This window comes from Staurois parvus, unplaced genomic scaffold (assembly GCF_062004578.1).
Source record: "Staurois parvus isolate SC_StPar_1 unplaced genomic scaffold, SC_StPar_1.0 ptg000019l, whole genome shotgun sequence".
NCBI classification, from domain to species: Eukaryota; Metazoa; Chordata; class Amphibia; order Anura; family Ranidae; genus Staurois; species Staurois parvus.
The window spans coordinates 19726715-19747108 of NW_028317815.1; the positions used below are offsets into that span (position 1 = coordinate 19726715).

The 20394-nt window shown below is 38.7% G+C and overlaps 1 protein-coding gene across 3 annotated transcripts in view; it reads left to right on the plus strand.

The window, feature by feature from the left end:
• RELN (reelin) overlaps positions 1–20394 on the plus strand; it is a 547755-nt gene that overhangs the window by 255507 nt on the left and 271854 nt on the right. For all 3 annotated transcript variants that reach the window (XM_089685528.1, XM_089685532.1, XM_089685541.1), the window contains exon 10: positions 1682–1922. In XM_089685528.1, coding sequence (XP_089541654.1) covers positions 1682–1922 — 241 coding nt within the window. The remainder of the gene's footprint in view (positions 1–1681; positions 1923–20394) is intronic.

Genomic DNA, 20394 nt, shown 5'->3' on the forward strand with positions numbered 1-20394 from the left:
TATATAAAAACCTTGTGACAAATAAATAATGTTTGAATGTATTTTAATCAATGACTGTGAAAAATACTTTAATAATTCCCCGAAAATAACCACAATCCTTTTAAATTTTGGTTTTCCAGCTTTTTCACGTATTAACAACATTTTCCATTGCTCTTTTACTGCTTTTCTCACAGCATTTTTATAACTTTTTTTGAAAAAGTAAGAAAGTAATATACAAAAGTTGATGGAATCTGGTTAAATGAAATGCCAGATTTTGCTGTCTGCATTGTAAATAGACTTCTGTACTGAAAATTACTGCAGATAGCTAACTTGTTACAGTGATAGCAAGGAGTAATGCACATAGGCAAAGTCATCATCCAATGTGAGGGCGTATCTATATGTAAATAGGCATCACTTATCCTAATACATGGACTAAAAGCAATGCACTCCTCATTCATGAAGAGAATAAATACTAGTAACCGAAAGGCCTCATTCACACTGGCACTCCTGTGTTTAGCTTTTCTAAATGAAGAAAAAGTTGTAAAGTAAAAAGATCTTTTATGTTTTCCAGATCACTTTTTTCTACGTTTGGATGTTCCTGCTTTAACCACTTGCTGACCGATATACGTATATAGATCTCCTGTCAGCAAGTTGTTATTACAAGGCCACGGCTGCAGCTGGAGCCATGATCTTGGTATAGTTTTTTACAGATGGACATTTTTATAGCACCATGAAGGGCTCCCACCCGCTGTGGTTCCCAGCCTCTCCTTTTCCTCTGGGGAGCCTGGGACCGCAGTAAGTGGCCAAAACGTCTTCACACAGAAGAGATGGAGGAACGTCCCCCTTCTTTTCTGTGATGAATGAACCCAAAAGCAACAATAATTTTGTCACTTCCAGTTTCTGAGCTGTCCAGCTAATCAAGCTTGATCAAGTCAGCCAAATCCTCTTTCAAACCTGCAAAATATTTTTATCCTACTGTAGCACGAGCAGCCAAAACCCATATGAGGGCTAAGGCTGCTGTGAATTCATAGGAGTGCAGGAGTGATGTCCACCCTTTACAGGAATCTGTAGGTGTACTTCACTTGCAGGATCAACAGTTATTTGTGAGATTTTTCAGCAAGACCAAGGAAAAAACAGTAAGAGTAGATGTACTTACAATGAAGTGCTACAGCACATTTTTTTTATGGAAGGCCATAGTTCTACAATAATAAAACTGTGATCATATGTGAATAAATGTGAAAAAAAACCTATATCATTGGTTGCACAGATGTCCAAACATCTATAAAACAATATTACTTATGGCAAACCCCACTGCTGCTTTGATTAAATTGTCCCTTTAAAGATGAACTTTTTGGCAGATAAAAAACATCACAAATAAAAGGCTAAGTTCACCTTTAGAGCATGTTACCTGATACACCTGTATTTAGGGTGTAACATATTACATGTTCAAGCACCTTCACCCTCAGTTTGTCTTAGTATCAGCTTCTTGTAGGGCCTGAACAGCTGACCCTAGACTGGGGGAAACCACACATGGAGCCAGTCTGATGTTCTGCAGTTGAAGGAAAATGCTCATAAAAGAAGACAGCATTGTGACAGACAGCTAAGCTCCTCAGTCTGCTGATTCTCTTCTTACTTTCCAGTTTTCAATCTTGAGTACTTAATCATTGCAACAATTTAAAATATATGTATCTCTTTCTTCCAGTGCACCCTCAAATGTTAGCACAATCATCCACATTATCTACCTTCCTAATGAAGCCAAAGGTGAAAATGTGAAGTTTCGATGGGCACAAGAGAGTACACAGGCTGGAGATGTGTATGAGGCATGCTGGGCACTTGACAACATACTGGTCATCAATGCTGCTTATAAGCAGGTTGTGTTGGAAGATAACCTAGACCCAATGGACACTGGAAACTGGCTTTTTTTCCCAGGAGCTACTGTCAAGGTTTGTTCTCTTTTTATTTTATGTTCTCTGCCAGTAGATATTGTCCTGAGTTGTGACTGATACTAACAGTAAGAATGTGCCATCTAGCAACATTCACAACTTAATCCATCTGTTTCAGTCACACAATGGGGTTGATTTACTAAAACTGGAGAGTGCAAAATCTGGTGCAGCTTTGCATAGAAACCAGTCTGCTTCCAGATTGTTTTGTCAAAGCTTAAAGCAGAACTCCAGTTAAAGTTTTTATTTTCCCATGAAGTGGGGCTGTGCATGAAATGCATGGGGGGGGGGGGAACTGCTCATTCTGTCCAGGGGCTCAGGAAAAGCTATGCTTACCCTGTCCTCCAATCCTCCAGAAAACCACACTCCCCACGTCCAGCGGTGGACTGTTCCTGCCATCCTCAGAGCGGGTCTATGGGGTTGATGATATCAGGAACAGCCCATTCACAAGACTGCTAGCATGCGGAGGGCAGGAGCTGTGGGAACTGGTCTTGCGCTCGGAGATTAGGTAAATTTAATATAGCTTTATGATCCCCTAGACAAAAACGAGCAAAAAACAAGTTATAAATAAGTAGATAAATATGCAGAGTACGTACTCGAGATTGTGAAAAAGGGACTGCATGTACTAATTCAGGGTGTCAAACTGGCGGCCCTCCAGCTTTTGCGAAACTTCAAGTCCAATCATGTCTCTGCCTTTGGGAGCCATGCTTGTAACTGTCAATATTGCAATGCCTCATGGGACTTGTAATTTGGCAACAGCTGTAGGGCCACCAGTTTGACACACGTGTACTAATTAAATGTGGTATTAAACCCAAAGGCAAACATTTGTTATATTGCAGCTTACCAGTTCTTAGATGCGATGGCTGCATTAATTTTCATTTTAGGTTTTTTTCTTCTATTTTCAGCCGGTGATTTGGCCGGTACGTCTGTTATTTTTCAAAAGAATTCGCTCTCTTGCAGATGTCTCAGTTACAGGGATGAGAAACCTTTATTCCAAAATGAAAAAAAACATTTGCTGAAATGCTTAGAGTGTTAGCTGGAGTTCAGATTCAATTTGTTAGTGTATTTAAATCATTTGGTACAACTAGTACTCCCATCACCCCAGACTGATAATGCTGCCTTCCATGTGTGCCCTCTGTGCTCCTTCATCCAGAGTGGGGTGACTGTAATACAGAAGGTGTATTATTGGCCAGATCACAGGTGAGAATAAAGGAGAAAAAAGCCTACAAAAAGAAAACGAATGCAGCCACCACTTCCAATGATTGATAAGCCGTAATATATTTCATTTTTTATTTTGAGTTCAATACTGCAATGAATTTACTGATTACAAAAGCTTGTAGTTTCAGACCCGATTTACCTATAAGCAATGCGGGAAATGTAGGGAATCCTGAACGTTTCCCAGACTGCATTGAAATCACACTCCTTTCATGCAATCTGTTAAATTAATTACACCTCAAAACAGATCACAAAATGCAGTGCAGTTTTAGGAATCGGAACGCTTGGGTGTGAACACCCCTGCGAACTGATTCCGGTGCTGCAAAAAAAAAAAGGTTCCTCCATCTTTTTTGGACAGGTTCAGTGCGAATTCAGCCCATACAAAATAAATGGGCTCAAATGGCACTACAAAGTATCACATGTCATTTCCCTCACTGCTATAGTGTGAATCCACTCTTAAAAAGGTGTACAGCATTAATAATGGTATTATAAATGCAATGGAGTTGATTTACTAAAACTGGAGAGGGCAAAATCTGGTGCAGCTGTGTGTGGTAGCCAATCAGCTTCTAACTTCAGCTTGTTCAGTTAAGATTTGGTTACTGTAACTGAAGCTGTTTTTGGAATCGGATTGATTTCTCTGCAGAGCTACACCAGATTTTGCATGCTCCAGTTTTAGTAAATCAACCCTAATGTCTCTGCAAAGGTTTTAATTTATCCAGGTCATGGAATCACTAGTATTTATTAGGCACATTCATCTAGACATGTTTTATTAAAAACCATTCACTCCTCATCCAGTTGGTTTCTTCATTTCCTATGAAGTTTTCTTCACAGTGATGACAGATATTTAAAACAATAGAGTAATTGGATACTGAGCAAAATTCTCAACGTTCACTTAAAGGTCTACTAAGCAGGCAGAGCATTACAATCTAGAGGCCCCTGACTAATTAGGTTGCTGAGTCCACAATGCCAAATGTGATTGGAGAGTCCCTTTCTGCTGACTTGATCCAATTCTGATCTCCTCAGAAATCAACAGGTTTTGGGTCTGGCACCCTTCACACTTTTCTACCATGCAATGTGCAAAAGCTCCAAACTTTATACATGCACAATGAAGGACAACCAGAAGGAGCAATGCCGACTATTTAAAGCATGGGTGCTCAACATGTGGCCTTCCAGCTGTTGCAGAACTACAAGTCCCATTATGCATTGCAAGCTTCTGACAGTTACAGTCATGGCTCCCAAAGGCAGAAGCATGATGTGAGTTGTTGTTCCTCAACAGCTGGAGGGCCACAGGTTGAGCACCCATTATCTAAAGAGATTGCCTTCCTCTCAGGGACACTGTGGAATATGTTATATAGCCTATCTAGGACCAAAGTTCAGGTAAATGTGCACTACATATACACAGCGAGAGAGAAGTAATGCCACATTTTAATAAAGGTATAACCTTGAAGATGGCAAACAAGCTGACAGCTCATGAAGCCCTTGGTCTTCTATCTTGTTAAGCTTTTGTGATAGCAGAGTATGATTATTAATAATTTCCATTATTCTCAGCATGGGTAAATGAAGCTGAAAGAAGCAAGTCATAAACCTATTTTATTTGATTAGCCATCACAGAATATAATTCTGGCCATTTCTATTAGAACCGCATCACCTAATATGTCCATCCATCTGTTTTTGGTTGTGATAATGACCAAATGTTCTGCTCTGTTTCTTTCAATGGGCGTCTTGTCTGTTTGCTCTGTCTCTGCCATATGAGAAGCACACTAAGTTGCCCTTAATTTCAAAACTCTGTGTTTTCAAACAATATAATCCTAATATAACATACACATACTAACAGCAGCTAGCAATAGCTGTACTTGCTATAGAGCAAGCGTACAGTGAGGATCCACTAGGCTCAGATGCAAATGTAAATGAGAATTCCAACAACAAAAACTACATTTAGTAATATTACCTGCCATACACACAAAGGTTTCATATAAACTAAAAACATTGTGAACATGAAAAAGTCTTCTTACTGATAAAGGAACAGCGACAATGGTTTATGTTGATGTGATGACAGTAAAAAAAGTAAATATTCATGAACTGGGGTCAAAACTGGATACTCGGGGGTCATGGGCCTGCATTGCTAATAATGAATATACTATATCTGTCAATGTTTCACAGCATTTAACCATCTGTTTACCATTCCAGTTCTAAAATAATAGTAAGAGCTGCAAGGTAAATTATAATGACAAGAAAAAAATAAAAAAACAAGGGTAATATAGGATAAAAAAAGGAGAATGGGGGGGGGTACTGAAATACGTACTGTTTATTTTTATCGTTAGGCCTAATTATTTACTTCCTTTTTAATGTATTTTTACTATAATAGAGACAATAGGAAAGCCCATCCACCATATAAAAATTCCACATTTTTTTTGAATCATAGATGCTGAAGATGTTAATACAAGTTCTAAAGATGAAAGATGACTGGCACACTTGACAGCATCTCTTTTTTTCCTCACTCATTATAATTGTTCAGACGTCTACAATCCCACATGCAGACTGACAGAGACTAAGAGAACAGTGTTTCATTTAGAGGCTGCCTCCCAGTGTACTTGTCACAATCAGCTAGATTATTGTAGTATGCAGGTTTGAAGATGAGCCAATTAAATCTGGTGCTGACATATTGGAAGGTTGACATAATAAAGCACACTTGGTGCTTTGCATCCTGTCTTCTGTTTGTCAGATTCATTTTTTTCCATAACTAGTAATTATTAACGCAGTTGGATTGGAGTTATTTTGTTTGAGTTGGAATTTAATTTTGTTTTACGGAAGAAGCAGTATAAGATGCTAAAGGGTATGGCATAGCTGCTTAATTTTTATTTTTTTTGCCTTATCTGTTATAGGCTTTCAAAATTTGGTTTTAATGTTGTCACAGCATACACATTTTAAATATGAACCTGATCTGATGAAGAAGATCCCCTTTAACCCTTTTGCCGCCAGAGCCGTGTTTGCATTTTTTGTACAAATGTTTAAAAAATAATTTTAGGCCTGAAGATTACACAAAACCCCCAAACATTTTATATTTTCTGAAAGCAGACACCCTAGAAAATAAAATAGTGGTAGTTCCAATTTTGTATGTTACATGATATTATTGCAAAGGTCTAGAAAACACCAAAATTCAGTAAAAATCACACTAAATTGAATTTTAGGGCAAATAAATGCAATAAATTACCCACATTTTTTATAAAATACAAGGTAGTGCTGAGTAATAAATACCATACAAAATCTTAAATTTGCATGCGCCTATGAAATTGTGTCAAACTTCAGTACCCTATATTTTTTATAGACAATGCTTCAAAGGCCCCTATAGGTCATCAGTTTAGTGTTATGGAGGAGTTCTGGTGCTAGAATTATTGCTCTCACTCCAGCAAGCGTTGCAATATGTAACATGTGTATTGCAATCAATGTTTTCACACATAGGCACCCTGAAGTGTGCATTTACGTTTGTATGTGTGTATATATGGGGGTGGGGGGCCTCAAAATTTTTGGAGGGGGGATGTTTTGTGCTTGGGTGTTACTTTATTTTTTTACAAAAAAACATTTCTTTACTTAACTTTTTTTTTTTCATCATAGGGGACACAAAGGTTCTCTTTATTGAGACACGCAGGGTCTAAAAGACCCTGTGTGTCTCCTCTGTGATCCATTAGATGTATTGCAATGCAAGCCGCATTGCAATACGTCTTTCCACAGCTATTCTAGCCGGGAAAGTGATAGCAGTGTCTGTACGTCGCCTTCCAGGTCACACAAAGAAGGGTAAGGGAGTGGATATTCGTCTGCTCTGCTCTCTCCCCTCCACCCGGCGGCATCCGCCATGGTTTCTTCATTTCCGCAGAGCAGTCGGTGGCAGCAAAACGGTAAAAGTGACTGTAAAGCTTGACATTTTTTTTTATTAAAATAACAAACATGTCATACTTTCCTGCTCTGTGCAATTGTTTTGCACAAATAGCACCAGTCCTTTTCTTCTGGGGTCCCCAAGCGGAGCTCCTGTCTCCTGACCCTAGCTGAGTTCCCCCATAGGAAGTGGCTCTTTATGGGAGCACACGTGGGTGCCTGATCCCGAGCCAGGCTGTTTACATGTATTCAATCACACAGCCCGGCTTGGCCGCATCCCCACTCTCCACTCACAGGTTTTGAATGATAGCAGCAGGAGCCAAGCCTGTAGAAACAGGGAGAAGAGCTGCTGCAGATGTACACAACTGGATTGAGATTGGGTTCAGGTGGGTATTTAGGGGGGCAGAGGGGGAGCAACTATTAAAAGGTTTTTTTACCTTAATACAGAGAATGCATTAAGGTAAAAAAAACTTTCAACTTTACAACCACTTTAAAACATGTGAATTAATGTAGCTTTTTGTTTATTAAGAAATAAATGGCTGCAGACAGAAATGACAATTAGTACTCTTAATTGAGACAAATACACACTATATAGGGATATGCTTTGTTCATATGAGGCAGTAGACAGAAATGACACTTAGTGCTCTTAATTGAGACAAATACACACTATATAGGATATGCTTTGTTCATATGAGGCAGTAGACAGAAATGACACTTAGTGCTCTTAAGTGAGACAAGTACACACTATAGAGTGATATGCTTTGTTCATAGTTCATATCCAAGGTAAGTGCTTGAATTTACCTTTATTGTTATACAATTTTCCCACTTCACTTTATTGCTGTTACATAGGGAATAGCATATGTATAGTGACAGGTTCTCCTTAATTAGACATCAGGGATCTATTAGGAAACTCCACTGAATCTATTGAAGCAGAGAAACCAGAAGTGGCAAAATCTTTGTTGCTTCAGGATTCTTGCAAGCTAGTGGAGGGACAGCGACACCTCCATGAGGTCCCAGTCCCACAGGCAGGATAACGGAACCCAGGACACATGGTGGGGGGTCCCAGATTCTGGAGGGTGCATGGGTTTATAGTCACTGGAATGCTTACAACTGAAGCTGTCAGTCAGCTTGAAATGTTTACATGCATAGTGTATGTAAAACCCCCTGCTGTTACCCAAATACTGTATGCACATAAGTTGGTGGCAGCGAAAGGGTCAAAGCATATCTAAAGCCCAAAACAAAATGTAATATGTTGAAGTTTACCTATCTTTGGATGAAGTGAAGACATATGTTCATTTTCATGCTTTTTTAAAATTATTTTCACTTGGTAGTCCTGCAAATAACACATTTCCAGTTCCTGATTTGCAATGTCCATTAATGCTTTGGATCAGTGAAGGTAGACATGATTGCCACCCAGGCTGAGCTACAAACATGTCTTGCTTTTGTTCATATCTACAGTATTGTTGTGTATTATTCTTGCCTGTTCACAAGCATAAATGCGAAATGTATAACATTGTCTGATATACAGTACTTTTAAAAAGTATTCATACCCCTCCCCCCCTTTGCTTTTGCTGTGTCTTATCTCTAGCCTCCCCGAAAGCTTGTCCTCAAAATTGTATGTTAGTGCAAATAAAAAAAGTATCACGGACAGTACTCTATTGTTTCTGTCGCAAATGCACTAATACGCCTACAATCACCTCATACTCCTTGAAATTTTCCACATTTTGTCATGTTACAACCAAAAATGTGAATGTATTTTATTGGGATTTTGTGTGATTGACCAACACAAAGTGGCACATAATTGTGAAGTGAAAGGAAAGTGATAAATGGTTTTAAAAATTGTTTACAATTAAATATCTGAAAAGTGTGGCATGCATTTGTATTCAGCCCCCTTGAGTCAATACTTTGCAGAACCACATTTTGCTCCAATTACAGCTGTAAGTCTTTTGGGGATGTTTCTACCAGCTTTGCACATCTAGAGAGTGCATTTTTTGCCCATTCTTCATTACAAAATAGCTCAAGCTATTGCCACAGATTCTCAGTTGGATTTAAGTCTGGACTTTGACTGGGCCATTCTAACACATGAATATGCTTTGATCTAAACCATTCCATTGTAGCTCTGGCTGTATGTTTGGGGTCGTTGTCCTACTGGAAGGTGAACCTCCACCCCAGTCTCAAGTCTTTTGCAGACTCTAACAGGTTTTCTTCTATGATTGCCCTGTATTTGACTCCATCAATCTTCCCATCAACTGTGACCAACTTCCCTGTCCCTGCTAAAGAAGGCAAGCTGGTCACAACATGATGCTGCCACCACCATGTTTCACGGTGGGGATGGTGTGTCCAGGATGATTTGCAGTGTTAGTTTTCCGCCACACATAGCATTTTTCTTTTAGGCCAAAAAGTTACATTTTGGTCTCATCTGACCAGAACACCTTCCATATGTTTGCTGTGTCCCCCACATGGCTTCTCGCAAACTGCAAACGGGACTTCTTATGGCTTTCTTTCAACAATGGCTTTTTTTTGCCACTCTTCCGTAAAGGCCAGATTTGTGGAGTGCACGACTAATAGTTGTCCTGTGGACAGATTCTCCCGCCTGAGCTGTGGATCTCTGCAGCTCCTCCACTGTTACCATGGGCCTCTTGGCTGCTTTTCTGATTAATGCTTTCCGTGCCTAGCCTGTCAGTTTAGGTAGACTGCCATCTCTTGGTAGGTTTGCACTTGTCCCATACTCTTTCAATTTTCGGATGATTGAACGGTGCTCTCTGAGATGTTCGAGATGTTCAAAGCTTGGGATATTTTTTTATAACCTAACCCTGCTTTAAAATTCTCCACAACGTTACTCCTGACCTGTCTGGTGTGTTGCTTGGTCTTCATGATGCTGTTTGTTCACTAATGTTCTCTATCAAACCTCTGAGGGCTTCACCGAACAGCTGTATTTCTACTGAGATTAAATTACACACAGGTGGACTCTATTTACTAAGTAGGTGACTTCTGCAGGCAATTAGTTCCAACAGATTTTAGTTAGGGGTATCAGAGTAAAGGGGGCTGAATACAAATGCACGCCACACTTTTCAAATATTTATTTGTAAAAAAAATATGAAATCCATTTATTATTTTCCTTCCACTTCACAATTATGTGCCACTTTGTGTTGGTCTATCACTTAAAATCCCAATAAAATACATTTACATCTTTTGGTTGTAACATGACAAAATTTGGAAAATTTTAAGGGGTATGAATACTTTTTCAAGGCACTGTATCAGCCACGTGAACTGGAAAGTATAAGGACACTGCATTTGTTGCAAGATTATCAGGAATTTTTCTGCACTTACTAAAAATGTTTTATCCTGAAAAATGAAAACTATTGCAGCCACCACATTTAAGGACTGCTGAGCTGCAATATATAAATATGTATAGTGACAGGTTCTCCTTAATATTTTTGTTCTTAAGTTTAGTTACCCTTTAATAGCATATCTACTCCTGACTTCATTACTTTATTACATAATTTAAGATAACCTTTATTTTTATTGAATATATTAACATGTATCTGTAGCCATTTTTTAGTTTTGGATAGAGTAAGAAAGAGTTAGAACCCGTGTTACACGTTTATTGCTGGATGTGTCCCTACTTTGGAGATAAACCTTTTCTATCACAGAAAGTGATGATGTGACATTTAAAATGTTATGGTTGTCTCAGAAATGGGAGGTAAAGGAACATCTTTCAATTGGGACACCTACTACAGTGACAGCTGTCTAAGGGAGTATTCAACTTAAGTTTGGGGAAATTTTCCTTCACTTACTCCTACTTCTTGCACTTTGTTTCCTGTTTCACCTTTGGGACAAGAAGTAAAGAGCAATATTCCCAAATGGACACAGCCAAAAAAAACTCAGAAAACATTCTCTACTCTATCCAAAGCTAAAAGATAAAGTTTTGGCAAGAGTTATACTTTTATAAATAACTCATGCAAATCTGCTCATTTATTCTAGATACATGTTTATGTATCACCCCCCCCCCCCCCCCCCCCAGGTGGTTCTTGTGCACATTTTCGATATTTATCCACCCAGAGGAACCAGTGTTTTCATGTTGATATCCTCTTGTCTTCTGCCACATCTCGATCCTGCTCTGCCATATTGATTGTGACATCATCAAGTGGCCCAACGGCTCTTCCTGGTTCAGCTGGTGCACCTTCTGATGATGCAGAGCAGGGTCTGCTCCCTCCTCCTTTCTACGTGAAGCACTATGCCTCCTCCTATGTAACATGCATACCCCAGGAGGCAAAGGGAGGACAGTGCACTGCAAAAAAAAAAAGACAACCCTATTCAAGTACCAGAGGGAGGGGTCAATAGAAGGGAATTCTTTACTGATGGTGAAGATCTGCTTTATTGTATAATGTATTTTACAGTTTACTATACTTATTTTTAAAAAGGATTGATTTTGTGTATTGTTCTTGCCCTTTCACACAAATAAATGCTAAACATATAACATATACACCTGAGACTGTAACTGTTTCAGTTTCTGAATAATTAATCACAATGCAGATATGTTGTAATATTTCACAATAGTTCTCCATTAATCTCTATCCTATTTATTCATCAACCTCTAATCTCAGTTTTGCTCGTTGCCTAGACTTTAATTAAAAAAACGTTCTCTCTAAGGAGAAATCAGAAGTGGCAAACAAAATCACTTAAAATATTACAGTCATTACAGAAATTGGCTGTTGCATTTTCAATTTGCCCGCAAACTATATTTTCTATTGCCTCCAAAGTGTTCCTTGCATCTGCATTGTTTATCAGCTAATCTGGTTACCAGGAATGTTCTTCCACTTAGATGGGCTGACTGACAACTCCTTAATGGATGAAAATGATGACTTTATGCCCATGTAGAGGTGAAGGCAAAGTGGACAGATTTCTTTCCATCTGCTACCAGCCCTTTGCAAGCTGCCTGTCCCCAAATACCCAGCATACTCATTCCAATAAAAGTGATGTCGCCAAAAAATAAATTGTAAGGCTACAGCTGTCTGTAAGAATCCATTGCCCACTGGAGAAAATATGAAGAGATTCATAAACCATCATCTCTCATGTAAACCGGCAAAGTCATAGAAGCCAAAGAGTCAAATCATTCTTCTGACTGGAAAGCACAGCAAAAAATGTAATAAGGACATTTATGACCAAATAGACCAATAAGCATGACTACTAGCCCCAATATGATCAAAAACGTGTATTTATTTTCATGGTAACTGGGTAGCTTATTATTTGTTAGTGAAAGTATTATCGCACATACTGCCCAAGATTTTATTAAAAGTTTTAACTCACTCTTTTCAGGTTAAGTTTGAAAAACAGGAATAATAGAGGACTCTAAGTACGTTTAACCACTTTGTGTCTGCAATACACTTTTTAAGTCCACACAATGCCCCATGCCATGAGAACATTTAGGAATGATACAACAGAAAACTAGAAATGCGCACTGTGCACAATCTTTGTTCTTGGACCCCTCTGTGAAGCTGGCAAATGTGTTATAGCCTTAATGTCAACCTAACCAATGCATACTGATGTTTCTGAATTTGGTCTGAGCATTTGGTTTCAGCTTCAGTGACTTGTAGTCATAGTCCATGAATAGTGCTTGGGCATACAAGGGTCTCAGCACAGCTTGCTGTTGTTTATGACAATCTTCTGCTAAACTTATTTTTTAAAGGTCTGTCTATCTAAACAGCTGTATAAAATACAGTTAACTAAAGCATGGGGGTTACAATCCCTGCTAGGTGTTTATAGCTGTGTTCTTGTTAGAGAGATTTACTCTCTCTGTTTGTCCTGGTGATAACTGCCTTATTGTGTTCCGACCTGTTAGTCCTGCCCTAGTGGGTTCAGTCCTGTTCTGAAAGTGAGGAAAAATCCCAAATTTTGGGTTGTTACCACAAACCAATAAATACATCTTTTATTGTGTGTACTTGCTTTGCTGATAACTGTTCTCTCACTTTTGAGAGATTTTGTCTCCTTACTAAAGGAAAGGAAGTGATAGGAAATTTCCCCAGTGGGACACAGATTACAAAAAAACTAAATGAATGACAGGGGTTTTACCATTCTTTACTCTATCCAAAATAAAAACAAATGTTTTGAATTTAGATATAGAGTACTTTAAAATGGTTGTAAAGGCTCAAGGTGTTTTCCGTTCTGTGAAAAAACCTTCTGTGTGCAGCAGCCCCCCCAGCCCCCCTCCCCCCAATACTTACCTGAACCGCATTGTGATCCAGCAATGTACATGAGAGCCTGGACTCTCTGGGGATTCTTCCTCCTCATTGGCTGAGACAGGAGCGGAAGCCATTTGCTCCCGCTGCTGTCAATCACAGCCAGTGAGCCAGTGAGGAGAGAAAGGAGGACAGGGCCAAGCAGAGCAGCAGTTCGGGAGCAAGCCTACTTGGGAGCCCCCATAGAAAGCTATTTGCTGAGGGGGCACTTGGTAGGAAGGAGGGTCCAGGAGTGCTGGCGAGGGACCTGAGAAGAGGAGGACCGGGGCAGCTCTGTGCAAAACCACTGCGTAAAGCAATTAAGTGTATCATGTTTTTTTTTATTGCCTTTAATATCACTTTAAACTTGGTTTGTAAAAAACCTTGAGAGCCAGATAATAGTAGCTGTAGTAGTACTTTTTTACCTCACTACTCCATTCTTCTATTGAAACCAATAGTTAAAGTGTATGAATAGACTAAACTTCTTTTTTCCGTTTTGGATAGAGTAGCGAAAAATAAAACTCCCTATTAGGTTATTTTTTGGTGCCCCTTCACTTACTGTCTTGGTGACAAAAAGAGGGAGTAAGAGGAAATATCCCCAAAATTAGCCGAATTCCTCTGAATGATTTCAAATGTATAATTAAAGAACAGGCTTTTATGGCTATATTTGAGAGTTCCTAAGTGCAGAATTATTATGGATTCCTATGAAGTGAATAGTGAGCAAAATATTTCTCCCAACAATGTAGTACATTTTATAACAATTTATTAATAACTATTAATAATAACACATCTAATTAATTTGCAAATGTGGCTTCTCACTGAATGAGGACACAGACAGCCATGACTGTGAACTAATGAGACATAGCTGAGCGGGAGCCCAGGTGTACAAATTATATTGGAAACTGCACAAAAATGTAGACCATAGTACACAATTTGGGTTTTAAATTGGAAAGGGAGAGCTGCAGCATGACATTAGCAGGCTCTGCAGTGGTATGAAGCATTACCATAAGAGAACACTGGATATGTATTATCATAAGTGAGAAGGCATAGCCAACAATGGGTCACAGTTATGAGCCACTACAAAAGCAAGAAGGATTCTAAGCAGGCAAGGATAAACTGCTGAATGAGAGTAGAAGGCATTAGCGAGTCCCTGGCATAGAATAGACTATCTTTAAAGTATTGGATTGAAATAAAAGCTTACACTGAGTCCCCATCAGAAAGCTTTTAGTTAAGCGTTGAGGTTTTTTTTTCCACAATACTTCGATGGCATACAGACAAAAATTGGCTGGGATAGTAAATACACTGGTGAGGAATTATGTATGGATTATAATCATCCGTACACAATTCAAGTTATCTGCTTTTAGCAGAATACCCAGGCTCTTGAAAATGTGCCAACAATGAGGATCAGTGATTTCTGGCTGAACACATTTCATTTTAAAAATAACCATGTCCTTATAATAAGCAGTGCTATGTTAGGCCATTCTGATAGTGACTACAGGGAGGGGCATTGCTTTCAGTCTCATTGACACCTTTAAGTGAATTTGTAATTTTACAGGCATACAGATGTCTGAAATGGACATGCCAAGAAATTAAACTTTGGGAAAATGCTTGGCATGCAGTTATAGTTTATTTAATGTCAACCTATAAATGCATCAATTTAACTTGCATAGAGCATGTTAAATTAATTAATTAGTTTTGTCAGGCTCCGCCCAACGGGATCTCTAGTGGTCCACGGCACGGGGTTTCCCAGGACGCGGAGTCTAAGTCCCAGTCTGCCTTTTCACCAGGGCCCCTGATGGTGGGGATGGACTTGATGCAAGACTGAAACCAGGTCGCGTTCCTGGGCACCCCCGGCGGCGGCAGAGGGGTCCCGCTGAGGGTATGTGCCCGGGTTGAGCCTGCTGTGAAGGGGACGACAGATCCCAATCCGAGCGGGATGGATGGGATGACAGATCCCGATCCGAGCGGGATGGATGGGATGACAGATCCCGATCCGAGCGGGATGGATGGGCGACTGTCAGGAGTAGGCGAGGTCAGACTAGCCGGGTCGGTATTGTGCGGGCAGCGTGGTACAGGGGGAGTAAGCGGAGAATGGTCGGGGGTCACAAGCCAGGTTCAGCAGGTAGCGGGCAGCGTGGTACCGAGGGTCAGGCAGAAGAATGGTCAGGAACGAGCCGGGGTCAGAGCAGGAGAAGGTCAGTGTAAAACAGAACAGGCCGGCTGGGACGGATCGGCCGTCTGCGCATGCGCGCACTGCCGAGGACCCGGGATCCCTGACAAGTTTATTTGAAATATATAGCTGTATATTATTTGGCAAGGCAACTATAAATTTGTTTCCTTGCACTGTATGAATCTAATAGGCCATAGTACTATGCAACGTTGAAACAGTGAAATTTGAATTATAATTAGTGTGAGTTGAATTCAGTTTTAGATTTAGCTAGTCCTACTCACTTTTTGCTATCAATTTAGAAACAAGTTCTATTTTATTGCTGAAAAACATTTTACTCTAGTATGCTTTCACTCTCACTATATATAATCAATATCTATTGACTATTACGTACAGCAGTCATGGTACAAAGTATAAGAAAAAAGTTAAACTGAAATATTTTGCTTTATTTGAATTTTCTGAACAATGTACCAATATCTTAGAATGTTATAAAAACTTTACAATTAGTACATAATGATGCGGAGTATATCTGGATTTGTTTTTCATGAAAAAACACATAATGTCTTTTCCCTATGTCAATTTGTTTTATCTTGAAAGAAAGTTAGCAACACACAATGTAATTTTAGAAATAAATACTTAGAAAAGACTATGTTGGGAAGTCTTGATCATCTTGACAATAGTATTACAAAATATATTACAATATTACAGATTTGAGCGCTGGCTTGGTCAAGAAACTACAACACACTGTTGTTTCTTCTAAGATATAGTACTGCTACCAGCATATGACCTTTCACTGATCATGTGTCTTGGACAAATTATTTTGACCTTTACTATCTACAAATGTATGCATAACACAGAAATTGAATTCCACAGTGAAACACCTCATTCCTTACACTGAAAAGTAGCCATTGTAGCTGAATAGAGGAGTTGACTGCCATGACAATGTAAAGGATTTCCATGTTAGACAGGTGACACTTTATGGATTCCACCTATAGATACCTATTTTTGGGTTGGCTTATTAGGTATGAAATATATTTAAATTAGTATTTAAATACAAAAATGTTACTGCAATTATTAATGTATGCATGGCCCAATTCAAGTTCAACGGTGTTCATAAACATGTTGTTAGTGAAATATAGTATGATTTCTCAGCTATTTTGTTATAATTATATGCTTACTAAAGGACAAAAGAAAGCTGGGGGTGATTTGCTATGCAACTATTTGTTAAGCTACCATGACATCTGTCAAAACTAATGACACAGACTTCACCCAGATCAGATTTATCATTATATAAAGAAAATTAGTAAGTCAAAATACAGTCATTTAAATTTAGGTTAGCATAAACTAGCTTTGTGCATCTGTATCAGGAAAAATATGGTGTACTTTGATTCATTTTTCAAGCTTATTTTTTATTGAATGTCCTGTTTTTATCTTGACCTTATTTTGCACATAAACAAAGAAATACTGAAAAGTATTATGCTGAATCCACAGGAGGCCGTTTGCTAATGCACATACATTTTACTGTTTTATTTTAACTAAAATGGCTCACAGCTGTGGTTTTCCATGGCTGCTATTGTCTTTTGGTAAGGTACACTGGTTATTATACAGTACTTATTCTGGAGCCTGGAATGTATCCTGGTTATTATACAGTAGATACAGAGAACGTTTCGAAAACGTGCGTGAAGGTAATTTTGCCATTCTTCCATGTTTCATTACACATCAGAGAGTTTAAGATTTAGTGTTCTGGGCAACAAAAACAACTATTTCTCTAGACACATACAATCATGGGGCCTGAATGGTTAATCTATTGTACAGGTTATTATAGAGAGAAAACAGTAGTGAGGATGCATCTAAGCGTAACCAATATCAAATACCAGGATGTAAATAAAATTATCATCAGGGCTGTTCACTTGGACCAGTGGTTTAGACCCAAATTTTTGGAGCCATAAGAAAAATCACTGTGACTGGCAAATGCTCTACCACAAATAGCAATTTGCTGTGGCTCTCAGTTGTCATCCCAGAGGGACCAGATCTGATGACAATTTGTTTCCATACATTGGTCTTTGGTATTGGGTACACATAAATTGACCATCAGTGGTAGAAATTGTTGGAAAATTTTAATTTTTGCAACTTTCTACAAATTTTCTAAGGGCTAGTGGGGTCAAATGTTTGTTTTCAACTGTAGTGATGAAAAAGTTCAAAGGAACAGGATGGAAGATTTTTCTCAAATGAACAATATTCTGTCTGTGTTTTATATCGGTATATTTCACTCTACACAAAACAAATGCTTTAGTGGATTTGTGAGTATGCACACTCTGTAATATAGCATGTATAGCATGATTTAGTTTTTTTATAATCTGGGTTTAAAGACACTTTAACTTCAAACACTGGTACTCCTTTTTTAAATAACTCCCATGATCTTTTTTGGCCATAAACTGAAGGAGAGGCAGCAATATTTTGCTGGAGAATTTTACGTACTATGCTCCTTGTTATTCTGGGAGGGTCTCACATTCTTGGCTTGTACATGGCAGAAATGTGTGTGGCAAAAACATATTTAATGCATGCATATTTAAAACTGAACTCCATGAATTTAGCAATTTTGTGCTATGTGCAGGAATACTTGGGGCATACTGGGAGTCCAACAAGGTGCTTGCCAGCAGCTAGACTTATCTCTTTTATCTGACAGTTTTAGGGTAACTCAAGAGTACACACTCCCAGGGTTCTGAGAGGTGTTTTCTCTACACTGCAGCTCTGCCCATCCCTCCACTCTGCTGCCCATTCACAGAATGCACTCTTTGATTGGGCAAGAAGGGGCTCAGCAGCTGAGACCAGAAGGTTCAACCTCAGTGCTCCGGTAGTATGTGATTTTACTACCCAGAGCTTCATATACAGTGCCTTGAAAAAGTAGTCATACCTCTTAAAATTTTCCACATTTTGTCATTTTACAATCAAAAACGTAAATGTATTTTATTGGAATTTTATGTGATAGACGAACACAAACTGGCACATTATTGTAAAGTGGAAGGAACATGATAAATGGTTTTAATTTTTTTTTACAAATAAATATAAATAAATATAAATATTGAAAAGTGTGGGTTGCATTTGTATTCAGCCCCCTTTACTCTGATACTCCTAACTAAAATCTAATGGAACCAATAGGCTTCAGAAGTCACCTAATTTGTTAATAGACTCCACCTGTATTTAATTTAATCTCAGTGTAAATACAGCTGTTCTGTGAAGCCCTCAGAGGTTTGTTAGATAACATTAGTAAACAGACAGCATCATGAAGGCCAAGGAACACACCAGACAGGTCATGGATAAAGTTGTGGAGAATTTTAACGCAGGGCTAGGTTATTTAAAAATAACCCAAGCTTTGAACATCTCATGGAGCACTGTTCAGTCCATCATCTGTAAATTGAAAGAGTATGGCACAACTGCAAACCTACCAAGACATATCCGTCCACCTAAACTGAGAGGCCGGGCAAAGAGAGCATTAATAAGAGAAGCAGCCAAGAGGCCCATGGTAACTCTAGAGGAGCTGCAAAGATCCACAGCTCAGGTGGGAGAATCTGTCCACTGGAAAACTATTAGTCGTGTACTTCACAAATCTAGCCTTTATGGAAGAGTGGCAAGAAGAAAGTCATTGTTGAAAGAAAGCCATAAGAATTCCCATTTGCAGTTTGCAGGAAGCCATGTGGGGGACACAGCAAACATGTGGAAGAAGGTGCTCTGGTCAGATGAGAACAAAATTTTACTTTTTGACCTAAAAGCAAAATGCTATGTGTGATGGAAAACTAACACTGCACATCCCCCTGAATACGCCATCTCCACCGTTAAATGTGGTGGCAGCATTATGTTGTGGGGATGCTTTTCTTCAGCAGGGACAGGAAAGCTGGTCAGAGTTGATGGGAAGATGGATCAAGCCAAATACAGGGAAATCTTAGAAGAAAACCTTCAAAAGACTTGAGACTGGGGCGGAGGTTCATCTACCAGCAGGACAACGACCCTAAACATACAACCAGAGCTACAATGGAATGGTTTAGATCAAAGCATATTCATGTGTTAGAATGGCCCAGTCAAAGCCCAGACCTAAATCCAATTGAGAATCTTTGGTAAGACTTTAAAATTGCTGTTACCAGATGCTTTCCATCCAATCTGACAGAGCTTGAGCTATTTTGCAAAGAAGAATGGGCACAAATGTCACTCTCTAGATGTGCAAAGTTGGTAGAGACCTCCCCAAAAAGACTTGCAGCTGTAATTGCAGCGAAAGGTGGTTCTGCAAAGTATTGACTGAGGGGGACTGAATACAAATGCACTCCACACTTGTCAGATATTTATTAGTAAATGTTGAAAACCATTTATCATTTTTCTTCCACTTCACAATTATGTGCCACTTTGATTTGGTCTATTACATAAAATCCCAATAAAATACATTTATGTTTTTACTTGTAACATGACAAAATGTGGAAAATTTCAAGGGGTATAAATACTTTTTCAAGACACTGTAACTGTTAGTTGGAAATAAAAGAGATAAGCCCATGAGGTGACATGCAACTTCTCGGACTTAACTTATAGTAAGCCAGCACATATTATAAAGTGGCTGTATTCCTGGAATTCATCTTTAATGGCTTACTAGTCTATATGACATGTGGAATTTTATGTGGTCACTTTGATATCTGAGCTTTGTACATATAGAAAAGAAAGGGATGCTTGCTGATACAAAAGAAATTGAAACCACTTATTGAGAGGTTCTTTCAGTAGCTTTTAAAGCTTCGTATCATACATAACAATGATAATTACATAATTTACTATAACTTTTTTTCTACATTTTAGCCAATAAAATCCCACATATATTTGTCTATTTATTTTATAGCAACATTTTCCACTTCTTATTGGTGTTTGTATCACATACTGTGCAGGGTATCCCATTTGATTGTATTTGAAAATTGCCTCAAATAAGTTAATTGCATAGAATAACTAACCAAATAATAAATGTTTAGCATTA